We start from the raw sequence: 20,338 nt of genomic DNA on the forward strand, positions 1-20,338 counted from the left end.
CAAGACCTTTATCCTGACCGTCCTGGAGAAAAGCCAAGATCCTGGATATCCTGAACTTATGCCAGGGATATCCTCGTTCCTCACACCAGAACAAGTAGGTCCTCCCCACATGCGACAAGTGACTAGCTTCCTGATCTGAACGAGAGTGAGTGTCAATCACTGTTTCCGAAAATTCTCTCTTGGCTAAGACTAAGTCAGACTCAGAGAATCAAGATTTTGATGTAGAAAGGGACCTTGAACCAGCAGATCCCTGCGACAAGGTAACTTTCACGGCGGAGATCACCACCAGATCCGCGGCCAATCAGAATAGCCGAAGCTTGCTCCTGCTTGATGTGGGCCACTACCCGAGGTAGAAGAGGTAACGGTAGAAATATGTAAATCAAATTGAAGTTCCAGGGTACCGCCAACGCATCTATCAGCTCCGCTTGGGGATACCTGGATCGCGACCCGTATCTGGGTAGCGTGCAATTGAGTCTGGACGCCATGAGATCTATCTCCGGCATCCCCCATCTGGTGCAGATCTCCATGAACATCTCAGGATGGTGGGACCATGCCCCTGGATGAAACGTCTGTCTGCTAAGAAAATCCGCTTCCCAGTTGTCCACACCTGGAATGTGGATCGCTGATAGAGAACAATTGTGAGTCTCCACCCACTCCAGAATCCAAGATACTTCCCTCATGGATAGGAAGCTTCTCGCCCCCCCTGATGGTTTATGTAAGTCACAGAGGTAATAATAATCCACCAAGATAGGGACACCCTTACCGGACTGCTTAGAGATATCTTTTGGGAAAGATGTGAATGATCGCCTTTCCATTGTCTCCACATGCACAGTTGAAGAGCGCCTGAGATGGAACCTGGCAAAAGGAATTAAATCTTTGCTGGATACCATGAGCCTGATCAACTCCATACACCTGGCCACAGATGTCCTGGACGATGTCTGGAGAGCTAGATAGTTGGACGCAAGCTTGCAACATCTCTGGTCTGTCAAAAATATCTTCATGACTGAAGAATCTATTATCTTACCCAGAAATTCCACCCTGTTGCTGGGGACCAATGAGCTCTTTCCTTCATTTATCTTCCACCCGTGGGACCGAAGGAGGAGAAGAGCTCTTGAATGATCCTCCACAAGACTGTAGGATGGAGCCTGAACCAGGATATCATCCAGATAAGGAGTCACTGCAATTCCTCTGGATCTCGCTACTGCGAAAAGAGCTCACAGAACCTTTGTGAAGACCCTTGGGGGCAGTCGCCAGACCAAACGGAAGGGCCACAAACTGAAAGTGCTGGTCCAGGAAGGCGAACCTTAGAAACCTGAAGTGATCCTTGTGTATTGGAACATGAAGGTAAGCATCCTTCAGGTCTATAGTTGTCATGAATTGCCCTTCTTGAACCAAGGGCAAAATCGACCTGATTGTCTCCATCTTGAACGATGGGACTGACAAAAATCTGTTTAGGGCCTTTAGGTCCAGAATTGAACGGAACGTGCCCTCCTTTCTGGTCTTGAAGATATGTTTGACAGGAGCAATCTGCCTCTGGGTGGAGAAGACTTGAAACCTATCCTGTAACCCTGGGATGTGACCTCTAGAACCCAAGGGTCTATAACGTCTCTTCTCCAGGCTTCCGCAAAAAGAGATAGTCTGCCCCTATATGACCCGATGACGGACCGGGGGCCGCCCCTTCATGCCGACTTCGATTTGGTGGGCTTCTTGTTCTGCTTGGACTTGTTCTAAGAGTTAGATGGCTTCCAAGATCCCTTGGATTGCTCTGACTTTGCGACAGGTTGTGGACACTGAGACTGAGATCCCTTTGGTTTAGCCTTCTTATCCTGAGGCAAGAAGGCACCCTTGCCACCAGTGACCGTAGAGATGATAGAATCCAGGCCCGGGCCAAACAAAATTTTCCCCTTGAATGGGAGGGAAAGCAAACAAGACTTAGAGGTCATGTCAGCAGACCACGACTTTAGCCAGAGAGACCTGCGGGCTAAAACAGAAAATCCTGATGTCTTAGCATTCAGACAAATAATCTGCATGTTAGCATCACAAATGAATGAACATGCCACCTTTAAGGCCTTAATTCGGTCTAGAATTTCATCCAGAGGAGTCTCTACCTCGACCATCGCTGCTAGTGCGTCACACCAGTAGGTAGCCGCACCCGCCACCGCGGGCAACTTCCGCCACCGGCTGAAAAACGAACCCCATGAGTTGGAACATCTTCCGCAACATGGACTCCATCTTTTTATCCATGGGTTCATTGAAAGAGGAGCTATCCTCTAGCGGAATAGTCGTTCTTTTAGCGAGCGTGGAGATAGCACCATCCACCTTAGGGACAGTTCCCCACAGTTCAAGCAGCGCCTAAGGAACGGGGAAAAGCTTTTTAAAAGAAGAAGAGGGGGAAAAGTACGAACCCAGTTTCTCCCATTTATTCTTAATAATGTTAACCATTTTGACTGGAACCAGGAAAGCCTGGGGCACTACCCTGTCCTTATAGACTCTATCAAATTTAGGAATTGAAGGTTCCTTCGTTAGTTTCCGTTCCAGAACCTCCAATATAGCAATCACCTCCTTTAGCAAATAACACTAATGCTCCATCCTAAACTTAAAATCAGGCTCCTCCATGGACGGAGGCCTAGAAGTAGCTGATTCTGCCCCAGAAGCATCATCCTCCGATAAGTCTTCCGATACTTCTCTGCCAACCTCCTGTGATGAAAGGCAAAGAATGACTGGGGGATGGAGGGGAGTGGTGGTGGTGGTGGGGGGGGTATTTAAGCCTTTGGCTGGGGTGTATTTGCCTCCTCCTGCTGGCCAGGTTCTTAATTCCCACAAGTAATGAATGAAGCAGTGGACTCTCCTCCCATTAAGATGGAAATATAAGTAATGGGCCCAAATTTTCAAGAAAATATGGAAAAAAAATATTTAAAGGACCAGTCAATACAGTAGATTTGCATAATCAACAAATGCATGATAAAATGACAATGCAATAGCACTTAGTCTGAACTTCAGATTTAGATTTTTTTATTACAAATTTCAAAGTTATGTCTATTTCCATTGCACATATTCAGTAGGAGCTGGCAATTTAAAATTAAACTTAATGACTCAGAGCAGCAATTTTAAACAACTTTCCAATTTACCTCCATTAACAAAATGTGCAGTCTTTTTTTATTTACACCTTTTGAGTCATCAGCTACTACTGAGCATGTGCAATAATTCACAGAATATATTTATATGGATTTATGATTGGCTGATGTCTGTCACATGATACAGGGGGAGTGGAAATAGTCTGAACTTCAAATGAGTTTTCAAAGTTATGTATAAGTGCTATTGCATTGTCTTTTTATCATGCATGTGTTGATTATGCAAATCTACTGTATTTACTAGTCCTTTAAACTGTTAAAACAGGAGAACAGATTTGAAAAGAGCTGCAGGAACAGAATAAAATAAAAGTGCACAATGTGCTTTACCTTGCTAGCATGTTTATTATGTACAAGGTGTGTGCTCATGAACAGCCACCTTTGCTATGAAGCTTTCATTTTTTTTCTCTACAGTGTCTGCAGGTGGTACACACACACACACACACAGAAATATATATATACACACACACACAGAAATATATATATATATATATACATACACACACACAGAAATATATATATACATACACACACACACACAGAGAGAAGCACACTCACAGGAACTAACAACTGGCTCAATACTATTGTTAGCCTGTTCTATGGCGATTTACCACCTGGGTGCAGCGTGTGTGTGTGTGTGTGTGTGTGTGTGTGTGTGTGTATATATATATATATATATATATATATATATATATATATATATATATATATATATATAAAAATACATCTGCAACATATTTATAACATTACATTATAAACAATGTTTTATGTTCTGAAAGAGCTGACTGCATTTTAAGCTACCCAGCCTAGAACAACAAAATGGGGAGGGGGTTCAGTACTGGTAACTTAACAAGTCGTCAAAATGTGGGCATTTATCATATATCACAACCCCTTGAAATCAGTGTTAGGAATTGATGGCATCTTTATGCCAATTAAAAATGACAACATTTCTAGTTACAAAGAGCAGATGCAAGGCTGTTACATGATAACAGCTGTCAGTGCTTTATTATATACGTGGTTGAAGGGAGATAAAAAGCAATTTTTTGCATCTTGAAGACTTTAAAAATAAAAATTATTTTACTAGAGAAATAATCACTATTTAGCAGGCTTAGGACCCCCCCCCCCTTAAAAGCCTCTTTAATGGTGTTTATCTTACTTCTTTTGCTGTGGCCAATTAGGGACAGCTACAAGTGCCTGCAGATATCAACCAATGTAGAAAGGTCCATAGAATGCACTCAAGCCTCTCAGGGGGGACAATATTTTGAGTTTAATGTCCCTTTAATTTAAACATACCACCCAGCTATCTGCATAAACTGTCTGTGTTTTCAATTACTTTAATAGAAAATGGTGCTTTTCTCTTAGTAGATACAATGAAAATTGCCTCAGTAAAACACAAACGTGGAACATAGTCTTACCTGCATGTTTGTTACGTTTGTGGTTAATTCGCGGGGTGGATGAGCCATTTCCACGTGGTAGGAATAGAGCTGCACCTTTCACCGTCAGAAAACTTTCACTGATGCTAGAAAAAAAAAAGTGACAATGTGACAAATGCTTATAGCTACAGTTAAACAATTCCATAGGAAGACATTCAAAAGCTTAACAAATGGTTTAATTATAATTCATTTTACAACAGTTATTGCATCTGGCAGTTAAATGTATTCTTTGAAGCAAGAAGTATATTTCATTAGATACATTTGTTTTACGTGAAATTGTATGTTACCCGGTTTCATTTAAAAAGACAATGGCATAACGCTTGCTTTGAATTGCTAACGAGCAGTAGATGGTTTTCTGACAAATTTTCATTAATTTCCCTGACCCCGTATCATGTGGCAGCCTTCAGCCAATCACAGATTCATATTGTACACGCTCAGTGTTCACATAAAATGACAATTTGATAATGGAAGTAAACTGGAAAGTTGTTTAAAATTGCATGTTCTATATGAATCATGGGAGTTTAGTTTTGACTTTAGTGTCTCTAATGAAAAGTATGTTATGCATAAGGTTTAAAAATTTTTTTTGTAAAACAAATGTTCCTGTACAGTAGGCAGTTGGGCCTTAAAGGGATATGAAACTCCAAATTTTGCTTTCAGGATTTAGATTTAAAGGGACAGTCAAGTCCAAAAAAAAACTTTCATGTTTCAAATAGGGTATGTAATTTTAAACAACTTTCCAATTTACTTTTATCACCAATTTTGCTTTGTTCTCTTGGTATTCTTAGTTGAAAGCTAAATCTAGGAGGTTCATATGCTAATTTCTCAGACCTTGAAGGCCGCCTCTAATCTAGTTTTTCACCACTAGAGGGCATTAGTTCACGTGTTTCATATAGATAACATTGAGCTCATGCACGTGAATTTACCATGGAGACAGCTCTGATTGGCTAAAATGCAAGTCTGTCAAAAGAACTGAAATAAGGGGGCAGTCTGCTGATGCTTAGATACAAGGTAATTACAGAGGTAAAACGTGTACAGGTGGCCCTCGGTTTACAACGGTTCAATTTACACTGTTTCAGAATAACCACTTTTTTTCCAGTCATGTGACTGCTATTGAAAAGCATTGAGAAGCAGTGCATTTATTAAAATAGCCAGTAGGTGGAGCTGTCCGCTTGTGTTGCAGCAAAGCCAAGCAAGCTGAAATTAATCAGTTTAACCAGACCTGAGCTATCAAGCAGATTTTTAAAGGAACAAGATCTCCCTGTCTATAAAACAGTACAGATTGGAATGCATAGAAAGAACTGTTTGCAGAAAAATGCAAGTGAAGTCTGTGTTGTGGTTATTTTATTAAGTTTATAATGCTGTTTAGCAAATGTTTTTGTTCATTTAACTTAGTTTAATTATATATTCTGTGTTGTGTGAATATTTTATTAGGTTTATAATGCTGTTTAGCATTTAAAGTCTTCATTTCAAAGTTTTAAAAATAACGTATTAGGTGTTACTTATGACAATTTTGAGAGGAGCCTGGAACCTAACTCCCTCGCTTCCCAATGACTTACATTATAAACTGGGTTTCAATTTACGACGGTTTCGATTTACAACCATTCCTTCTGGAACCTAACCCCGGCGTAAACTGAGGGCTAACTATATTATTATAACAGTGTTGGTTATGCAAAACTGGGTAATTGGTAATTAAGGGATTATCTATCTTTTAAAACAACACAAATTCTGGTGTTGACTGTCCCTTTAAACAACTTTTCAATTTACTTATATCATCAAATCTGCTTTATGTTCTTGATATCCTTTGTTGAAGGAGTAGCAATGCACTACTGGGAGTTAGCTTTACACATCTGGTAAGCCAATGAGGCATATATGTGCAGCCACCAATCACCAGCTAGTTTCCAGTAGGGTATTGCTGCTCCAGAGTCTACCTAGGTATACTTTAAAAAAATAATAATAATTATATTTTTAGCATATGTAAAGTGTTTATTGCCCCTTTTAAACGTTGTCAAATGTGCTCGTCTCTCTTGGCTTCCTTTGTTGAACTTTATTTTTTCATGACAGAATAACTATGCAGGCTTATGCATAAGGCTTATGGCAATATGGCAACGTTTGTGATGAGTAAAATTGCTGCAAGCACTGCTGTGTATAGCACTCAAGTCACGTGCACATTCATGAGCCTAAATATGTTCTCAAGGAAAGGCGCGACAGTGCAACCAAAAATACCAAAAGAATAAAGTAAATTGGGCAATAGAAGTAAACTGGAAAGATTTATAAATGTCACACTAAGTCATGAAAGCTTTTGCCTTTACTGCCCCTTTAAAGGATTACTTTCTGTTATAATTTTTAAGCTAAACAACTAACATATTAAAGTTAATAAACATTAATTAAAACCTACTGACCTATATTTTCTCCAAAACAAAGTTTCATAACGTTCTAAAAGTTATATCTTTTATTCGCCGATGATGTCACTTTATCCTGCCCACTATTTGCAGCACTGCATGTTCAAAATACTTAAACCAATAACTTTGTGTTTAAAGCGCCATTTTGAAACCTAGGTATTGTAAACGGATTGGTACAGAGCAAAGGATACCCACGGAGTGCGTTTGGAAAACAATTAAATTTGCAGACAAGATTTCTGATATACGGTAGAGATATGTTAATGAAATGCTATTGATAAAAAGCGTATTTGGGGTAGTTAGTTAGTAACAGGCATAGAAAATATTTACTTACAGTGGCCCTTTAAGGATCACACACTGTGTATTCTCTTACTCACTTGCTGTGTTCTATAGATGTGGATGATAATACATTAAGCTGCTGACCCTAAACAGCAGTGTAAAACAAAGCTTCCATTATTCAAAATAAATGCTTTGCTACACAGCAAGCAGAGAATTATAGATTGCAAGAACTATGAAACATACACACATTACCAAACATTAAAAACTTAGCCTTCTTTTCTCCTGTTTTAAATGTGACATTCTTTGTTTAGACAGATGTATTAGAGCTATGAAAATCATAACATATTTGGATTTATGACAAAGAGTTGGCCAATTTATTTTACATTTAGGAGCCAGGTGTACTTGTATCGATATATATATAGGATTATCCTTAAAGGGACAGTCTAGGCCAAAAAAAAACTTTCATGATTGAGATAGAGCATGTAATTTTAAACAATTTTCCAATTTACTTTTATCACCAATTTTTCTTTGTTCTCTTGGTATTCTTAGTTGAAAGCTTAACCTAGGAGGTTCATATGCTAATTTATTAGACCTTGAAGGCCGCCTCTTTTCAGAATGCATTTTAACAGTTTTTCACCACTAGAGGGTGTTAGTTCATGTATTTCATATAGATAACACTGTGCTCGTGCACGTGAATTTATCTGGGAGCAGGAACTGATTGGCTAGACTGCAAGTCTGTCAAAAGAACTGAAATAAAGGGGCAGTTTGCAGAGGCTTAGATACAAGATAATCACAGAGGTTAAAAGTATATTATTATAACTGTGTTATGCAAAACTGGGGAATGTGTAATAAAGGGATTATCTATCTTTTAAAACAATAAAAATTCTGGTGTAGACTGTCCCTTTAAAGTTGAGAGTCAGAAGAGGAATTCAGAGAGACAGCCTGGTACTTGGAATTTAAAAACAAACCATAAAAAATGAAACCTCAGTTCAGGATTCAACCAATTAAATAAATAAGATGTGAATAAGGAAAGCATGATAACTCCTGTACTTTGGCATTTAATCAATTTAAGCCACAAGCAAACTCATGAAATGCCTTATAGTCAGCAGCTGGAAATGTGTAGTCACACTAAGCTCTGGGCTACGTCGGAGCATGTTCTCAGGAGCGCCCTAAACATGAACTGCGTCTCTAGAAGATCAACAGCTGCTCAGGATTTCATTGTAACAAGGGCCTGTCACAGCTCTTTCTTTTCTTATCACCCTGAATCAGACTCAGCTATTTATCCAAATGATTTAAATCACTGTTATATAAACCCTGGCAGGTGGCAAACAAAAAAATCCTGGGTCCCTTACAGTTTGACAACCTCAGTTAAGCCATTGGAAACACATTAAGGGAAAAACAATTTTACTGTATACTGTCCCTCTAACTATATTAACCCTTTGATTTATTATTATTAACTATAATCAAAATCCAACTACAAGTGAACTGCAGTATGATTTAGATCTTTATATTCAGTCATGTTAACAAAATCAATCCAAAGCAAAAATTTAGCACCTTGGCTATTAAAGGACCAGTCAACACAGGAGATTTGCATAATAATCAACAAATGCAAGATAACAAGACAATGCACTAGCACTTGGTCTGAACTTCAAATGAATAGTAGATTTTTTTTTCTGATAATTTTAAAAGGTATGTCTATTTCCACTCCCCTGTACCATGTGACAGCCATCAGCCAATCACAAATGCATATACTTGATTTAACAAAAATTAGCAAAAGCACTACACTGATAGAAAAAGAACGCTCAATTTAGTGTTTTGATATTTACAGAAAATATATAGATTATTGGCATTCAGGGTATTTATCTCTCTGAGTATATCTAGATACCACTGTGAACTTATATAGTTTTTTCTGTATTTTTATCAATGTTTAAATATATCCCTAGTGAGCTTGAGTGCTTGTGCATAAAACTATACTAGTTACAAATATAGTCTATACCTTGAGAAGGTGAAGACTAAAAGAATGCACTTAAATAGCACTTCTGTTCCTGGAGGTAAGGTTGAAGTTGAAATTAGACTTAAACAACCACTGATGGCCAGGGGGTTGATGGAGAAATTAAAACATAACTTATTTATTCTCTACTAGATAAAAATATGATGTGTCACAAAAAGTTTAAATATAAAAAGATTGTGCACTTTTTTTAAATGGAAGTAAATTGGAAAGTTGTTTAAAACTGCATGCACTATCTGAATAATGAAAGTTTAATTTTGACTTGGGCGTCCCTTTAACAAGAATGTGAATAAATCATTTGTATTTAAAATTAAAAGTGTCAACTAAGGTGGGCAACAAAAATACCAGCCATACGAATTAGCACAAATAACTATACATCATCTCTCTGAAAATAAAGCTGTTAAGAGCAATTTGAATTGATTCCTTGTTAGAATACAATTTAAACAACTTTTTAATTTACGTCTATCATCTAATTTGCTTAATTCTTTTGGTATCCTTTGTTGAAGAGATAGCAACGCACATAGGTGATCCAGTAACGAGTCATATGTGCAGACACCAATAAGAAGCTCCTGAGCCTATCTAGGTATGCTTTTCAGCAAAGGATACCAAGGGAACTAAACAAATGGGATAATACAATTCAATTGGAAAGTAATTTAAAAGGGCAAGTTCTCTGTAAATCAGGAAAGATTTGCGTTTTATGTCCCTTTAAAAATACCAGCCATGCTGGTAAAATTCCTAAGGCCATCTTTGCTTTAATTTAATATATTTTGATAAAGAAACAGGATTAAAAAAAAAAAAAAAAAAAAACACACACAAAAAAAACAAAACACACAACTAACCTGATTAGGATTCCATATTCATAAGGAATGTACACACTAGTGTATATGAACACTGTCTGTCCAGATATATTAAAGGATCATAATAATTTTAAAAAAATAACACCCAACAATCGCAGCTCATTATGGGGGCTGATGGATTCTGATCTGGCCAAGCATTGCTCTAGAGTGGTAGCTTAACTTTGTGTTTAACCTTCTTTGTGCTGGGGTGTCGCTAGTGTTAAAATAATATTCTCTAACCAATTAATCAAAATAAGGGGGACTCCCTAAGAACGGTGTGAATACCAATACCTTAGTACCCTTAGGATTATATGCAACAATAGCAAAAATGGGTGCAATGTTCCTTTAAGATGAGTCACTTTAAAAATGTATTAGAATAGAAGTACTTCTTTATGGATATTTCTTTACTGATATACTTTTATGTTGCAAGGCTTGGGGAGGCTTCCCTGCCAATCAATAAATATCTAGATGTTGTCCTTGTCAACCAATCATTAACAATACAGAATTTTTCCAGCAATATTCAGTTTAAAAATGTAATCAGCTTTAAAGGGACACTGAACCCATTTTCTTTATTTCATGATTCAGATAGAGCATAACATTTTAAGCAACTTTCTAATTTACTCCTATTATCAATTTTTCTTCGTTCTCTTGCTATCTTTATTTAAAAAGCAGGAATATGATGCATAGGAGCTGGCCCATTTTTGGTTGAGAACCTGGGTTATGCTTGCTTATTTGTGGGTAGATGTAAGCCTCCAATAAGCAAGTGCTATCCACGGTGCTGAACCTAAAATGGGCTGGGTGCTAAGATTTACAATTCCTGCTTTTAAAATAAAGATAGCAAGAGAACGAAGAAAAAATTGATAATAGGAGTAAATTACAAAGTTGCTTAAAATGTTATGCTCTATCCAAATCATGAAAGAAAAAATTTGTTTCAGTGTCCCTTTAAGGGGACATCCAAATCACTGTTTATTTGTTGAATCTAAACGTATTACAGTTTGTGAACAATGGATTTTCCGCTCCTATATGAACAACTTTTGTTTTAGGCTTGTTAAGGTGGGTCAATATCAAACAACAAAGGCAAGGGAGTTGTCTTCATGAGTAATTAATCCCTAAAGATCAGTTGTGCATAAAATAAGCAGTTCCTGTCTTTTCTTACTATTCGTTATGTGTAATCTTTTAAGATAAAAAAAATTAATAAAAATGCTACTCTTTCATATTTACAAATTTAAACATTAAAACATATTTCGTGGCTCTTCTTTTGTATACAGTTTTGCCTAGAATGCCTATTTCAGCACTAAAGAAAATGTCAGATGATGACATTCTGCATCCGCATTTTTAGGTCAAATCAGTGTCGTCATTAAAAAAATAATTTGTGTTGAAACCAATCTGTAGTATAAACTTGTAATTCTTTATTAAAAGGGACAGTCTACTACAGAACTATTATTGTTAAGACAGCTAATCCCTTTATTACCTATTCCCCAGTTTTCCATAACCAACACGGGTATATTAATATAATTTCTTACTTCTATGATCAGCTTGTATATAAGCAGACGATCAGCTTGTATATAAGCAGACTGTCCCCTTATTTCAGTTCTTTTGACAGACTTGCATTTTAGCCAACCACTGCGGACACCTTGATAAATCCACAGTAGTGAGCACAATGTTATCTATATTGCACACAAACTAGCATTGTCTAGCTGTAAAACAAAATGTAAAAAAAAATGTAAAAATGCACTGAGATAACAGGTGGCCTGCAAGGGCTTTGAAATTAGCATATGAGCCTACCTAGTATTAGCTTTCAACTAAGAATACCAAGAGAACAAAGACAAGTTGAAGATAAAATTAAAATTGAAAAGTTGTTTAAAATGTCATGCCCTATCTGAATGACAGATTCATTTTGACTAGACTGTCCCTTTAAGTCTTCTTAGAAAATGTGCTTATTTAGCAAAAATAAAAGCAGCACCAAGAGTTAATATACAGGCATTATATATTTACCTTGATCTAGTTTCATATTTGCAGCCAACTTCCCTATTCTAACGCATTCACACCTGCACCCTCGGCTCAGTCACTGATGACAACTTTCAGCTTCCCATAACCTGAAGTTTAACCCAGAACAGAATGGGCACAGACCTAGAAATGATGCTTTTCCGTCACACATTTCTACAGAAGGAAACCACAAAAAACAACAAACCACAAAATGGTTCCCAGCTCTGATGACCTTGCTCTAGTGACCATCACGCATAAAATCTGCAGCTGGAGAGGAAGTGATGTGAGATGATGTGAAAGCAACACCGGGGGGAGCTTTCCTTTTACCTTAAAAACAAAACCCCACTGTCGTTGTCGAGATCAGAAAAAAGACCGCTCTAAAACATAAAGGCACCCCACACTACTTATAAATAACATATAGCTTTGGGACTATAGTGAAGCCAATATCGAGAGGTGTATACCAATCAGCAGCTAGCTCCCAAGTCTACCTAGGTATTATTTTCAACAAAGGATACCAAGCGCACAAATTAAATTAGATAATACAGGTAAATTTGTAAGTTGTTTAAAATGGTATGTTCTATCTGAATCAAGGAAGTTTAGTCCTTGAACCTTCAAAAAGGTATATAGTTTGCAGATCTACTGATCATTACAATAGAACCACAAGCTCTAAATCAATTCAGAGCTTCAATACATTAGACTTACGTACAAGCTGGTTCTACTGTTCAGTCTGTAAAATGACCAGCATAAAGCTCTTTTGCACTAGTGCATTAGTAAAGCCCGTTTACACAGATTTAGCCCACAATAGAACGTCACTGGGCTTAAAGGGCTGCAAGTCATATTTTATACGTGCAGCAATGCATACCAAATATGAAGGTATATTTCAGAAAAAAAAGTATTCCTGTAAAAAGTTACTGTGATAACTTTTTAGCGGTTGATATGTCAGTATGTAGGGTGCACATGCTCATAAATTAAAGGGATACTAAACACAATTTTTTCTTTCATGATTCAGATAGAGCATGCAATTTTAAGCAACTTTCTAATTTACTCCTATTCTTTTTTCTTTGTTCTCTTGCTATCTTTATTTAAAAAGTAGTTATGTAAAGCTTAGGAGCCAGCCCAATTTTGGTTCAGAACCTGGGTTACGCTTGCTTATTGGTGGCTAAATGTTGCCACCAATAAGCAAGTGCTATCCAGGGTTCTGAACCTAAAATGGGCCGGATCCTAAGCTTTACATTGCTGCTTTTTAAATAAAGATAGCAAGAGAACAAAGAAAGAAAATTATAATAGGAGTAAATTAGAAAGTTGCTTAAAATTGCATGCTCTATCTGAATCATGAAAGAAGAAAAAAAAATTGGGCTTAGTGTCCCTTTAAGCACCAGGTCGGACCCATATGTGCATGCAAGTAAGTACCGCTATGTTAGCAGCAATACAATTCATAAACAAACATTTAAAGCAATAGCAAATATATATAATATTAAAACAAAAAGAAAATTAAAAGAAAAACATACAATTTATATATGGTGCCTGCTATAAAGAACTAAACTGGAATTTACTCAATTATTTTCAAGAAGAAGCACAGACATCTTTGCAGAATTTAGTATAGTTTTATTGGGGGTGGGTTCATTTTGACCCTATCCCCTGGCCTGTGCACTTCCTGTCCTGGTACAAACTTCTGGACAGCGTTACAATGAGACAGATGGAATCTGGATGAGGTTTTCATCTATAAACATGAGATGTAAGAAAAAAAAAATTAAAAAAAAAAATTCAGAAGTTGTACACAATCCAGTTCCTGCAATCAGAGGTGAAAGGCTATAATACTTATATTTTAAAAGTCGTATTTTATACCATTCTTCATTCACAGCGAAAATATAAATAAATGTATTGCTATTTTCAACATTGTAAGGCACAAAAGTACACTTATATTATAGAAATGGCCAGCAGTCAGTATGAAACAGTAATAAAAGCGCTAGCAGGTGATCTCTTTTGTGAGAAGTATGAAACAGTAGAACACAGAGCGTGGGAATGTACTGTGCAAAAATGTATATTTGCATGAAACATCTGTGCGTCCCAGAACCTCCATGTGAGCAGGCACTAGCAGGGACACTGTTCAATCAACATTAACCCTTCTGCAGCTGAAATCTTATTTGGCACTGGGCAGGTCACTGAACTATTATTCATTATGGACTATTAAACTTTAGTGTTCAGTTGAAATGATTTAAAAAACCTAATGATTAAACAAGAAATGCAAATGCCTTCTATTATTGCTAATTTTATTGCTTCCAGAGAACCATGCAGAACAATAACACAGAACCTGACACATTTGCATAACAGTTTGGATTATTTTCTGTTTCTTTCCGGGTTCCTTAAAGGGACAGTTTACTCAAAAATTTTCTCCCCTTTAATTTGTTCCCAATGATCCACTTTACCAGCTGGAGTGTATTAAATTGTTTACAAGTAGCTCCTTTACTCTTGTATTGGCATTTGAAATAGTTGATTTAGCATGTGGTATCCCCACCTATTCTGAAAGTTTGTGGCCGCAGGTCCCAGCTATAGATAAGCTTTGTAAACACAACCAGTAGAAGAAATTACACTCCCAGTAGGATATAGCAGAGATAAGGTAATAAAATGTTAATTTTCCATTGTTCTCTCCAAGTACTGGTGATTGTTTTATGGACAGATATAAGATAAAGAAGCAGGTATATGTACACAATGTGATACAGTAATGAGATCTGATTATACCTACAAGCTCAACCCATTTTATTAGGTTGTGGCTTCAAAACACAAAATCGGAGCTTTAATATTCACAAATAAACCTTAAAAAGCTAATTTTCATACATTTTTTACTCTGCAGTTGGTAAAAAAAAGCAATTGTAAACACATTAAGGGAAAACTATTTTACAGTATACTGTCCCTTTAAACAGATTTTTTTTATTTTTTGTATTATTATTTTCTCTCTTTTGCTTCATCTAAAACAGGGCAGTTACAGGTTTTTATAATCAAAAATAAAAGCCCTGAATAAACCTATTTTATGTCTATGGAATTTATCACTGTCTATCAATAGAGCAGAAAGATTTGCCCTGATTAGCAACAGAGCTGCTATCACACAAACCAGTTGTGCATAGAAACACTTATTATTTTCACAATCAGTGTAAACCTTTATTCATGTTTAAATACTATTCTTTCATGTGCAAAACAGATTTTGTTTTTAAATATGCCTAAAATAAATACATAATTAGGTGTGTGTGCGAGATTGGCTCCACACTATTCTGGCTGGCTACTAATTTGCAAACAGGGTGTATTTTAACCTCTTAGATAGCCAACACGGCTACAACAAACAGAACTGTAGGGTATTGCTGGCAAACAAGAGGTTAAACACATAGGCTTCCAAAGCATTTGTTTACTATTTTCCCTCTATAATACCCTATGAAATTTGTTATCAGTTCTTGAGAGTTAATAATTAAACAATGAGTAATGTGATAAATAAAGCAATTGCCATGCACCGATATGAAATCAGTTTAATTCAAAGGGCCCTGTATACAATCTACCAGTCTTGAAACGGTCTCAGAAGTGTTTTAACCCTTACACTTGGCTACACATCAAAACCTATTAAAATCTGTTATGTTTATGGGAGAGAATAGATGAGTGAGTGCAGGTGTTTTATGAGGTAAAATAGAGGATGTGTTTTGTGCTAAGAGAGACATTGAACAGAGGAAGGGGACTGCAGGAAATCTCTGTGGGCCACCAGCTACTCATCACTAGTTTTAACATATTTCCTGTATTTTCTGTTTGTATCTTAAAGGGACATTAAAAACTAAAAACATAGTAGATAGAATGAAGCATTCAAAGAAAAGATTGGTCTGAGAATATGTTTCATTAGCTGTTTAAATATTAACAAAATAAGTGTAAAGTTTTAGTGTCTATAAAACAATGGGAGCTGCCATGTTGTAACCTAGGTTACCTTCTCTGCTGTGGTCAATTAGGGACAGTTATAAATAGGTCGCTAGAGTGTGCAACCAATGGCTGTATGGAATATAAAAGTGTTCTAAACTTCCATTTGTAAAAGGAACTGAAAAGCTCAGAATTTCACAATGGAATTACAGGAAAAGGGGACAAAATAAATAAAGTATATTGCAGAGTTTTTCATATTACCATCTCAAAGTGTTTAATGTCCCTTTAAGAAAAGCCATAAGTAAAAGGTATGTACAAAATACTTGAGTATCAAGTATTTACTATAAGAACTGAAATTTGCACTAAAACTATTTTTTTTAAAGAAATAAAATACCTTGTGCCTTGAGCAAAAAACCATCCTTAGCACACATCTACCCTGTTTGAACTATATTAAATACTTTGATAAAGTAAATGATATATACATAAATACACAAATCAAACATACAAAGGACACATTGTCTAAAATTGAAACCTACACAAACAAAAATGTCACATTATAATACAGTATTCTCATTTCCCTATTGAGACAAGAGCAGTGCTGCATAAAATGCCTGCAACTTCAAGTGCTTTATAAAGACGTATTAAGATGTAGCAATCAGACCATGTTTTGTTGCACCACTTACTGAGGTCTTCACTTTCTCTGGCAAAATATATTTCCCAGAATCTGATTGTGGTTTTCATCGCATTTCCTCTTGTACTTTATCTTTAGCTGCTTTTCAGAACATACTGCTTGTTCTCTAGTTACCAAAAACACGCAACTACTGTCGTTATTTTCCCGATGAGATCCCAAACACTATAAAAATTATAACACAAAATACTTGTGCAGAGAGACTAGAAAACAATCTCCAACAGTCTGCCTTAAAATGTTGATGAAGATCGAATAATGTATAATTATTTATTCAATTTAATGATCTGAAATAAACAAGCTTCATTAAATCTCCTCTCTTTTTCTATTTTTAACTCTGACATAAAAATAATCTGCATTTTATCTAAAGCATGGCAATAATTTTCCAGAAGAATGTATAATGCATAACTCTAGGGTCATGGCTTGAGAAATCATTTGGAAGCAAACATACACATGTTTCCAATACAACAAAGTGCGCCCTTCTCACTGTGACAGCTTGCGTCATAATGGAAACATGGGCTGTATTCAACAGCAATTTCTAACATATGGTCACCCACTGAGCTGGTGTACTCATTGTAATCTTCAGCAAACTAGACATACATGTACACCTTTTATCGAGATTAAATACTGAAAATGATTTAACTAATGGTTCAGCAGGCACACTTATGTAATTAAATGAGTCTTTGTGAGTGTGTGTATATCAGATCCGCCATCAACAATGGAAAATCAGACCAACCGGTTGGCCGCCACTTCCTTGAATCCGGACATTCAGTAATTGACATGAGATTCCAGATAACTGATCATGTTCCAAGATTGAGAAGAAGAGGCAACAGAGCAACAATCCTTTTAAGAAAGGAAGCAAGATGGATTTTTGAATTGGGTACCTTGCAACCAAGAGGTCTCAATGTCCACACAGGGTGGCAATGCTATCTATAAATGGGAGTCCATCTATCCAAATTATCAATGAGTGTCCATGATCCTTTCTTAGGGGCCGCTTTATGACGGGCCCTTCTTTTGCTATTTTCCCTTAGTAACATATGTGGTCTATTAGTTATAGTACTATAGTTTACACTTCCACCATCTCTCAGTTATGTGGATGTATTAGCTTTTGCTTATAATTACTCCTTTGTTCCTTTATTGCACCAGATTAGCTTAACTTATCCTAAATGTTTGTTTTTAACCAATGCTTTTAATACACACTTCTTTCCCTTGGCCCGCTGTTGACTAGGTGGTGAGCAAGTAATATGCAGTATTTGGCGATGACGATATTTGTACAGAGGTATTAGATTTTGTCTATATGAATCTTACATTGTCTTCTTGATATAGATATTGTGAATGTTTATTGTTCACTTGATATAGATATTGTGACATTTTTCCCCTCACTTTGATTAGACTGTTGAATATAGGTTACCTATTTTTTACTTTAGATATTTAGAGGTGGATTTGGAATGATATCCTTGGTTTAGGGTTTCTCTTTCTTCTTTATTTTTATTATTATTTTTTTGACAGCCTACCGTGAGGGTCTACTGTGTCTACACTATTGGGGTTACACCTTGTACGGTGGCCTAGGTTCTGTTTTTTATCATATGGGGTGATATACCTTTAAGGATAGTTTGGGCCGTTTTTGGTTTGCAATGCCCATCCTGTTTCAGTATGATAAGTTTCATTTTCACAATTGATCATATCGTTATATCATATTTTTAGTTAGGTTTATGTATACATTTTCTTTTTTCTTTTTGCTTGGCTGACTCGTTATGAGTGGTGCTCACTGTTTATTGACAGCCTTAGTACCATTATTTTAGATGTCTATCTTCTCTTGTTTTATCTTATGAACTACCACCTCCACGATAACAATAGGGCTCTGTATGGGGATTATTGTCTCACGATGTTGCTCCGACACGTTGCGGTCTGATATAGCAAAGCCTATGTGGTAAGGTGATTTATTTCCATATAACAGTAATACCTCTACAAGTGTCACATGATGATGTTTTAACAAATTGCTGTCCGACACAATACAGTTTATATGGGAAGGTGATTTGTCTTTTTTTGTGACAGTTCATTATACGGTGCAACTCGAGCTGATTGACATTTATGTGTATTGATAAACAGTGCCGGCTCTGCGGCGATTCTATTGGCATAGAGGTGCCGACTTCTAGCCTATCAGATCTATGGGCGGGCATTATGAGCCTGAGCTACGATATCATTGGATCAGTTTGACACGATAATGGTGTGTGGCTCAATACCATTATCCCATTGGATGGCGAGTTGTTTTGGGCTAATACTGACGAACAAAAACATAATTTATGCTTACCTGATAAATTCCTTTCTCCTGTAGTGTAGTCAGTCCACGGGTCATCCATTACTTATGGGATATTAACTCCTCCCCAACAGGAAGTGCAAGAGGATCACCCAAGCAGAGCTGCTATATAGCTCCTCCCCTCTACGTCATACCCAGTCATTCGACCGAAACCAAACGAGAAAGGAGAAACTATAGGGTGCAGTGGTGACTGGAATTTAATTTAAATTTTAGACCTGCCATAAAAAACAGGGCGGGCCGTGGACTGACTACACTACAGGAGAAAGGAATTTATCAGGTAAGCATAAATTATGTTTTCTCCTGTTAAGTGTAGTCAGTCCACGGGTCATCCATTACTTATGGGATACCAATACCAAAGCTAGAAGTACACGGATGACGGGAGGGAAAGGCAGGATCTTTACACAGAAGGAACCACTGCCTGAAGAACCTTTCTCCCAAAAACAGCCTCAGAAGAAGCAAAAGTGTCAAATTTGTAAAATTTGGAAAAAGTATGAAGAGAAGACCAAGTTGCAGCCTTGCAAATCTGTTCAACAGAGGCCTCATTCTTAAAGGCCCACGTGGAAGCCACAGCTCTCGTAGAATGAGCTGTAATTCTTTCAGGAGGCTGCTGTCCAGCAGTCTCATAGGCTAAACGTATTATGCTACGAAGCCAAAAAGAGAGAGAGGTAGCAGATGCTTTTTGACCTCTCCTCTGACCAGAATAAACTACAAACAGGGAAGATGTTTGGCGAAAATCTTTAGTTGCCTGTAAATAAAATTTCAAGGCACGGACTACGTCTAGATTGTGCAGAAGTCGTTCCTTCTTTGAAGAAGGGTTAGGGCACAATGATGGAACAACAATCTCTTGATTGATATTCTTGTTAGTGACTACCTTAGGTAAGAACCCAGGTTTAGTACGCAGAACTACCTTGTCTGAATGAAAAATCAGATAAGGAGAATCACAATGTAAAGCCGATAACTCAGAGACTCTACGAGCCGAGGAAATAGCCATTAAAAACAGAACTTTCCAAGATAACTGCTTGATATCAATGGAATGAAGGGGTTCAAACGGAACACCCTGTAAAACGTTAAGAACTAAGTTTAAGCTCCATGGTGGAGCAACAGTCTTAAACACAGGCTTAATCCTGGCCAAAGCCTGACAAAAAGCCTGAACGTCTGGAACTTCTGACAGACGTTTGTGTAAAAGGATGGACAGAGCTGAGATCTGTCCCTTTAAAGAACTTGCAGATAAACCCTTTTCTAAACCTTCTTGTAGAAAAGACAATATCCTAGGAATCCTAACCTTACTCCATGAGTAACTCTTGGATTCGCACCAGTGTAAATATTTACGCCATATTTTATGGTAAATTTTCCTGGTAACAGGTTTCCTAGCCTGTATTAAG

General features: G+C 37.0%; 1 protein-coding gene across 3 annotated transcripts in view; it reads right to left on the minus strand.

The window, feature by feature from the left end:
* The window catches only part of SSH2 (slingshot protein phosphatase 2), a 479,353-nt gene that overhangs the window by 85,022 nt on the left and 373,993 nt on the right, over positions 1-20,338 (minus strand). For all 3 annotated transcript variants that reach the window (XM_053706138.1, XM_053706137.1, XM_053706139.1), the window contains one exon: positions 4,544-4,647. In XM_053706138.1, the coding sequence (XP_053562113.1) occupies positions 4,544-4,647 (104 nt within the window). The remainder of the gene's footprint in view (positions 1-4,543; positions 4,648-20,338) is intronic.

Source organism: Bombina bombina, chromosome 3 (genome assembly GCF_027579735.1).
Source record: "Bombina bombina isolate aBomBom1 chromosome 3, aBomBom1.pri, whole genome shotgun sequence".
NCBI lineage: Eukaryota > Metazoa > Chordata > Amphibia > Anura > Bombinatoridae > Bombina > Bombina bombina.